Below are 8,571 nucleotides of genomic sequence, written 5' to 3'. Positions count from 1 at the left end.
CTGAGGCACCTTTAGCCACGTGCTCCCTCTTCTCTGACGCATTTTGTTGTTTGGCTGAAGGAGGAGGAAAGAACTATGGAACTATTTTTTCCCCCAACATTTCTTAGTTTTAATTTTGTGTTTCACTGTTTAAATCCAAATCTCTTAGACTGTCTTTCTTCTCATTATCTCAATAGCGAAGTCCGTTGTTGGCTCATTTAAATGGTGGAGGCAAATTCCTTAACTTTTGCTGTTTCTATAAAAATGGATATAAAATGGTTTCACCTTTAAAAAGTATTGCAGGTAATGTGCTTTATGATAAAGCAATGGGAGGTAGGGGGAGGGCTCATGTTGGGGGGGGTAAGGGTTCCTGATTGGGACATGTATAATTCATGTGAAGAAGGGAGGGGCTGAGGTTTCGGCTCTGTCTGGTGTCGGATCAGTCTTCAGGTTTTGATCTGGAAAGCCAAGGACATGGTGTGGGTGGATGGCTGTCCGCATGGACACACAGGGACCAGGTAATTACTTTATTTTGTCTATAAATGAACACTTTCACATTTATTATCTCTGGATGTAATGTGTCTTGGAACATTTCTGACTCTGTTGTTGCGTAAACGCGTAAACGCCGTTAATGTTGGCCAACAATTTTACGCACAGTATCGACTCACGCTTTTTATCTGATTTATTTGATTTATTTGCAAAATAAAAGAGATCATTACTTTAATGACTATAAACTCTCCGAAATAAGTTTTTTTTTTTTTTGTTTTAAATCAAAAGACTAACATTAATGAAACCATTTGAATGTTTAGCTGACAAAAACGAAAGCCTTTTTTAACAATCTGTTTGTTTTGAGGAGAGTTTTGACATTTGGTCTGTGCAAACTCAGCTGGCTCGGTCTATGGCGTGTTTGTGTCACAACATGACAACAAAAAGGTTATTTGCCATAATCTGCACAGGATATGAGGGTTTGAACTCATGTGGGCCAATAATCCAACAGGGTTGGAGCTGCGCCCTGAAGCCAGATGGGACAATCTGAAGGAATGAGATGTTATCATCCACCGGCTGTGATTTCTATTTGCCTACCGAAAGTTAAAGCTCTTATTCTCATAGTGTTGGCAGTCACCATGCAGGAACTTCCAGCTGCAGATAAGGTTCCCCATGTGGGATGCGCGCCGCTCCCTGTGCGATTATTTACCTCCGCTGATGTGTGCAAACACATGCTGCGCTGTTGTCATTAAGGATAAAATGTTAGGAGAATGTGTCCACAGCAGGGTAGCCAGAATATTCCTATAAGGTTGGCCAGGCAATAACCAATGTACACTGAGGGATGGCCGAAAGTGGATAGGCACCAAAACTTATGGGTTGAGCTAAACTGTTCCGACAGGAAAATTAATGAGCACAACATCCATATTTTCTAAATGAAGGCAAACTATATTTTTCCTACAGCCTTTGCTAACAAATAGACGCATATATAGTGGATACAATTCTTTCAGGTTTAAGTTCTGGGGCAAACATCTTTTCCATTGTCATTACTTATGTTTTATCAATAATCATTCTGCAAAAAATGATATTTACTTTTTTTTTTTATTAAAATAGTTATTTATCCATATTTTTACTGAAGACTCCTAGATGACTTGCAGAGACATAATTTTCTCTTTACCCCATATTACACAAAATCTAATTATCTACTTATCTTTAATTTCAAGATATTTATGTGCATAATTAACTGCAGTGTCTTTGTTGTCAAGTAAATGTTAATATATGAAAAATTTAAATGGTTTGAATATTCCACTTCAGGGTACTACTTTTTCCCCTGTCTGTATTAAGCCCGACGTACACTGCAATTTTTCAGGGCGATTTTCCAGTCGTGGAAGAATCTGTGAGCAGCAGCTGCGTACAAGGATTGAAAAAAATTGCACATTGTAGGCCCGGCTTTAGAGGGAAAAAGTGGTAGGGGTGACCACAGGGGTGGCCAATGATTGGGCCCCCCATCTAGCTCCGGCCCTGGTCCACAGCACAGCCAGCTCGGATTCTTCATGTGTTGCTTAATCTGTGGACAGAGAAATCACAACAGTGAAGAAAAGCTGGCTTCGGCCTCTTCTAGCGCAAAACAAGAGATGACATTGCTAAGCAGAGCTCCCAGAATTGTTTAGACTCTTTGGACCTTCTTCATGTTTTACCCACAGATGGCATGCTGGGAAAAAGTTTGTCTTTTAAATAAAAGTTCCTCATTTTCTTTTCACTTTTTTGTCATAATTAAACATTAGAAATGACCAGTTTATATTTTAATGTCAGACAGGGGCGGTTCTAGAGAGGGGCCAACAGGGTCCAGTGCCCCTTGTCCTGCCCCCTCTTATGGCCTCTGTACCAAAGGCATAAGGCAAGATAAAAATATGATGTATGATAAATAAAGTATATTCACTGAAACAGAAACTACAACTGATACATCCCTTGAACCAATTTCAGTTTTTTACATTTAGTGTTTTATTTTATTGATGCTTTAAAAATAAAGTCTGAGGTTTCCAGGGCTTCTAATATCTCCTAATATCTCTTTGGTTCGCTTAACAAACAAGGAAACTTTGCCCTGTTTTTTGTTTCATTCTTTTTTTCTGTGACCTTATGAAAAAACACTAACCCCCCTTGTAAATTTAGTCTGTAACCAGCACAGAAACAAGATACACAAACAAATAAGTACCTTTCTTATTATTGTGTTTAGTGCCTTAAAAAAGCAACAACCCTTTGGGTTTAGTGTCACGTACCTTTGGTCTAACTTGTAGAAACAGGAAACCATTTAAGGAGACAAGGTTGGCCACTTCAGTCATAAGTCAGACTCTAAAGACTGACATCTTTGTCATAAAGCTAATGCTTTTGGACTCCCACACACAGAGCAGCATATGGTTTGATGCAGGTCTGACCTTACTCAGTTAATGTTAGTGTTCATGATTCAACAATAAGAAACAGACTGGTCAAATCACGCTTAAATTGAACAAATCCAAGAGTTGCCAAAGCCCGGCTCAATGATCCCTAAGACTTTTTGCAAAATAGTTTTTGGACTGAAGTGATAAAATGTTAACATTTTGAAAGTCGTGATTAACATCTGGTGTAAAATGAACATAGCATTTTAGAAAGCTAACATTACACCCATGATTAAACACGGAGGTGGCTGTGTTGTGGTCTGAGGACCTGCACAGCTTGCAAGAATTGGTGGACGATGAATTCTAGTCCGAACCAGAAAATCCTGAAGGTAAAGATCCGGCCATCAGTTTGTGACCTGAAGTTAAACACACTTGGGTGATGTAGCAGAACAGTTGCCCCGAGCATAACACTTTAAGGTAAAGTGGATGATGTTGTTTTTCTGGGTGGATCATCAATATAAGTGGTCCTCCTAATTGCCTATCAGTCTGGTGATATGTTTACTTAAGGCCCACCTTTGTGCTCGTCCCCATTTTCACATACCTCAGGTTAGTCTAAGATAGAGGAAAAATTGCAAATCTTCTTTTAGAAAGAAAGTTTATATGAGCGATGCAAACAGCAGCTTTTAAAAAGAGCATGCACGAGGAGAAATGGGCTCATGCATGCTCTCGCACACGTTTAATAGCCGTTCCCTATTGGGGCTTGGTACAGGGTTGTGCATGTGCATTGTTTTTTTAAGTGGAGAGGACAGGTCTTTTAAAAATTTAGCGAAAATCCTCCATTATACCTTTAACAAAGGTGTCCCTGTGACCTAGTCAAAGTCTTGGTAATTTGGAAAAAAAATTAAGCAGTACAGATTTAACAAGTAGGTCATGCTAAATATCCTCCAGTGTGGTTCCATTTTTTTTTTTTTTTTACAAGTTGGGCTGAAATTGCTGCATAGACTGGCTGCCAGTTAGAAGAAACACTTGATGGCAGTTTTTACCACCAGGGAATTCACAACTGGGTTCAGAAGGCAATTAATTTTCAAGTAATTTGATTTTGATAGCTTTTAATTTTTGTGATAATAAAGTTTTTTTTTCATGAAACACTAATAAAAACAAAACTAGAGGAAATCTTCAAGGGAGGAAACACCATTTTACCCTGTTTTTTAAACAAGCTTCCCAGGATAGTGATAAGCCAAGATTTACAGCAGTAATCCTTAGACCCCCCTTGGACGTTCCACAGATGGTCTTCCCTTAACTCTAAATTAGAGTATTTTCTGATTTTCCCCTCCAAGCCTTTAATGAATCCATTTAACACCTTCCTATTGCATTCAGATTTTGTTTTCTTATGCAAACCTCTTCAGTGTTCTTCCTCAAACAGCTGCTGCAGTCCAAAATGTTCTTTCCTAATATGCAAATCCTAAGTCCAGGACAAGTTCTTCTGCTGAGAGAGACGCCGTCTGACGTAAATTCATCTCATTAATCAGCAGATCACCCACAATCACCATCCTCTGTGGCAGAACATCTGCTTTTCCTGCTGCGCTGTTCCAGGGCTCTTTTTTCTTTCTCCGGGTTTCACAGATGGGTCTGTAATTATATTTGTCTCTTTGTGTTATCAAAACACTGAGACTGTCAGAGCCTGATTTATGTCCTCAGATCCTTCCTAACATTTGCTCTTCAGGCTTTAAAAGCTTCCTGTTGTGAGATGCTTAGATCTCCATCGAGCCCTGCCATTCTTTCTTCAACAAGCTTGGCTCCTGGGGGAATGACACAAGGCTCACCAACTGTATAATGTTGAACATATCTAGATTTATATGATAATGCAGCAACTGGGACTCATTCCACTGATAGTTTTCTATGGTTTTTAACCAGTGTCGCAAGTATTTTTTTTTACCGCAAGTATCATTTCAAACCTTCTTGTCGTGTTGATCAAACACCTCATCATGAAAGAGGATCCAGGCTTTCTTGCATAACTTCCATCTTGATTCTGGACACGGACATTCAGGAACCCGGGGGATAGGGAGTGTCTGTAGGGCAGAGACAGAGGAAAAGCACAAATTATGAAGTTCCTGAGAATTTGGCTCAAACAAGGAATAAAAAAATGTATGCTTCAGTGTGGGACAACAGAGAGGTCAGACAACAGATTTGAGCTTTAGACAGCTAAACAGAGGCCCATTCAGACATATCATACCTAAAAATGATTCTAGATATTCTTTTATTGTCAAGACGTAATTGTACAATTCATGAATCTTTTGCATCTTCTTTAGCATATTTAGCTACTTTAACACCATTGTTTCATGTCCTATCTTGCTAACATGAAGCTATTGTGTTAAAGTAACTAAATGTGCTTAAGCAATTGTAAAAGATGCACAAATTTCTTGTTATATTTCAAAAGATCTTAATCACTAATTTTGGAGATCTTCCTATCATTTGTGTTTGGATAACATAATTCCATTCGGGCAAAATAATTAGATATTAAATGAAGAAATAAAGCAGCCAACGTGTTCTTAAAAAAAGAAAAAGGAATGAATAAAAATCAGAAGAGGGTCAAATTTATTTTTACATCCTGCCTATAGATGTCTCTTAAATAATAACTAGAATCTAAAAATAAAGTTGTCTTGTGAAGGCTTTAGATATTTGTTAGATAATATTAGAAGGAAAGCAAAAAGCGTCATGAAGGCCAGGGAACACAGACTATTTATTGTTATGAAACAATAGTTGAGCTTTTAACATCTCATAGACCTCTGCTAAAGCCATCATTGGAAAATTGAACAAACATGGAGCTCTTAGGCTGACTGATGGGTCTGCAGTCGTTGTTAAGAGAAGACATCTGTCTGCTTTGGAGGAGCAACAGAGAAGGACACCTTGTTTAGGGAGTAACTCAGAATAAATTGTTGTGTTTGCTGATATTAGTCTGTCATGATCCAATTTTCATTTGATTCGATTCAGAATATGGATCACTCTTATCGACCCATTTTACAAAATTTTTAACATTTAAATCAACTCAAAAAACACAACCCAAATATGATTTGGCCTTTTTATTTCTTAGCCTTTACAGTAATATAGCAATGAAAAAAATAAATAAAATGAAAAGTAAAACTATTCCAGTTATAAAACAAATAGATAGCCAGTTCAGAATAGTTTCATTATTTGTAAATTTCTTAATAAAGGCATAACTAAAATAAAACAGTATAATCAATGTTTTCCATATAATATAGAAATCATAAATCATTTACTTGAAAGATTTGGTATGTTACAGTAAACTGAAACTCCACATTACTCTGAACGCCCCATCATGTTTGGATCCTTTTTCCTCAGGAACAATGTTTTTTTTCCTCTTTATGTTGATCTTTCTCCATGTAATACCAGTTATTTTAGTTTTGTACTTATGTTGACAAACTGCAAACAAATAAAATAGATATTAAAATGGTTGCAAGGCCCTATATACATTTAAGCCTGTTACTACAATTCTGGCCTTGTGAATAATTTCACAGTAAATTCAAACGGGAGCAAATTGTTTTTTTTAACTTGTGAAATCATTTTTTATATGACAAAGTAACTAAACCATCTAATTGCTACAGTATTATAGGATTGAAGTGGTATGTGTGTCTCAGCTCTCTAGCGATTTATTTTTCAAATGATTGAGGAGTTCTGATTGTGTGTTTAAATTGCATTGTAACGCTTAGAGCAGAGAAAATACTGTATTTTCTGAAGGCTCGACTGCTTTCTCCTTCCAGCTTCCTGTACCTGATTTCACGCTTATCTTCCTTTACATCTCTGGTAGCCACTAATATTTTCCATCCTCTTATCCTTTCCATCAGATCAAAGCATGGCTGGGAAACCTTTCCGGGCCACCTACATCTGGAACAGCATCATTTCCAATCTCCAAACTCACGTTGAGGTGAAGCACAGGCGCCACAACCTAAAGTCCTACCATGACTGCTTCCTGGGCTCAGAGGCTGTGGATGTGGTTCTGTCACACATCACCATCAGTCGCTTCTTTGGTGATGAGGCTGTGCCTCGTCAAAAAGCCGTCCGCCTCTGCCAGGCCCTCATGGACTCTAAGGTGTTTGAACCAGTGGGGGTTAAAGTGTTTGGAAAGGAGAAGAAAAAGGACAAGTTTGAGGACAGCAGTGTCAGTCTGTACCGGTTCTTGGGTCCGATAACCAGCTCCTCATCGGCTCTGACCAACAGTAACTCTCAGTCCACCGGTACCATGGAGAGCGGCTGTAGCTCACCTAACATGAACCAGAGCAGCTGTACGCTAAACAATGAAAGGTAGGAAATCATACTCTCACATCCTGATTCTGATAGTTCAGGCTTTTCTTAAATCTATTCAATTTAATTTTAATTCAGTTTATTTATATAATTCACAGCACATTACTTCATCACTTTACAGTTCACCAGATCATACAGTCAAATTGATTCAAAGTTTTCTATCTAAGGAAAACCAGTTGATTGCATCGACTCATTGACCCGAATGCAAACCCTCACACTAAGCATGCTTGTGGGGACAGTGGAGAGGAAAAACTCCCTTTTAACAGGAAGAAACCTCCAGCAGAACCAGGCTCAGTGTGATAATCTAGCGTGTTAATCTAGCATGGTATTAAACTGGGTGCCTGAAGCTAAAAATATTATTAATTATATCTTCCACTAATCCATTTCATTTAACATCCTCTGAGTGTTTTAAATAATAAGAAAGATTAATTTGATAAGCCCACTTTTGAAAACATGAAGAGATCCAAGAACCCATGTAGCTGGGCTCTTTTGTTTTTGGTAATAAATTATAATAAAATATAAATAAAGCTCCATTCCCTAATATGACATAAAATGTTAAAGAAGAACCATAAATGACTAAAGTCCTACAAATATCATAGAGATGTGCTGAAGGTGAGATGAGGTGAGCTTGAAGAGTTGGAAAAAAATCCAGAAATCTCTAAATAAAGCAAATTAAGGTATACAATGAAGGGGGATTTAAAAACGCACAAATATGTATTTTAAACTATTACCCAGCATTACAAGTTGTTTCGTACCTTGTTGCTGGAATGTTCTGAAGTCTCAGCAGCTAAATAAACATTTTCTGTGAACCTGCAAGTTAACAAACCACGGGTATGAGGAAGTATTTGTACCTTACTGATTCTGTCTGCTCCTGTAACACTTCCTCTGATCTCATCATTTAATCCATCAGCCAAGACCTCCCCAGCTATCAAACCCACTCCCCGGTAAAGAGAGAAAAGATGTTGGAGGAAATTCTGGGAAATCTGAACCTCAGCGCTACCATCACCCCCCAGATGAGCCACCTCGGCCTCTCACAGGAGTGTAAGCTATATATATATATATATTTTTTTTTTGTGTGTTTGAAGAAACATCATAGTTTAATATGAAATATATCTGATAGCATGTTTTCATTGCTAAATTTTTTTGCTGTTTTCCTTTTGCAGGTTTGTATGAAGTGTGGCACCAGCAGGCTATGTCCAGGCTGCTGCAGGTCATAGAGCTCCCCCTGCTGGAGAGCTTGTTAGATGGCGAGGGAGCCTCTCGGGTCCCTCTGCCCTGCAGGGACCCTGACCCTGACCTGTTGTGTGGAACAAGCTACTTGGACAGAGAGGTTCTGAAAGCTTTTAGTGAAGCACAGTAAGTTCTTCAAAGACTTAATGGCTCATGGAGATAGACAATGACATCTTTAAATGGAATG

At 38.3% G+C, this 8,571-nt stretch overlaps 1 protein-coding gene across 1 annotated transcript in view; it reads left to right on the top strand.

The window, feature by feature from the left end:
* Window positions 1–393: 393 nt before the first annotated feature.
* depdc7 (DEP domain containing 7) overlaps window positions 394–8,571 on the top strand; it is a 12,382-nt gene continuing 4,204 nt past the window's right edge. Inside the window, exons 1-4 of the mRNA XM_015374210.1 lie at window positions 394–497; window positions 6,698–7,154; window positions 8,065–8,195; window positions 8,318–8,510. Of these exons, the coding sequence (XP_015229696.1) occupies window positions 467–497; window positions 6,698–7,154; window positions 8,065–8,195; window positions 8,318–8,510 (812 nt within the window). The 5' untranslated portion in view covers window positions 394–466. The remainder of the gene's footprint in view (window positions 498–6,697; window positions 7,155–8,064; window positions 8,196–8,317; window positions 8,511–8,571) is intronic.

This window comes from Cyprinodon variegatus, unplaced genomic scaffold (assembly GCF_000732505.1).
Source record: "Cyprinodon variegatus isolate N-32 unplaced genomic scaffold, C_variegatus-1.0 Scaffold5, whole genome shotgun sequence".
NCBI classification, from domain to species: Eukaryota; Metazoa; Chordata; class Actinopteri; order Cyprinodontiformes; family Cyprinodontidae; genus Cyprinodon; species Cyprinodon variegatus.
The sequence above is the reverse complement of the archived record's forward strand: the minus strand, read 5'-3'. Positions and strand labels throughout refer to the sequence as shown.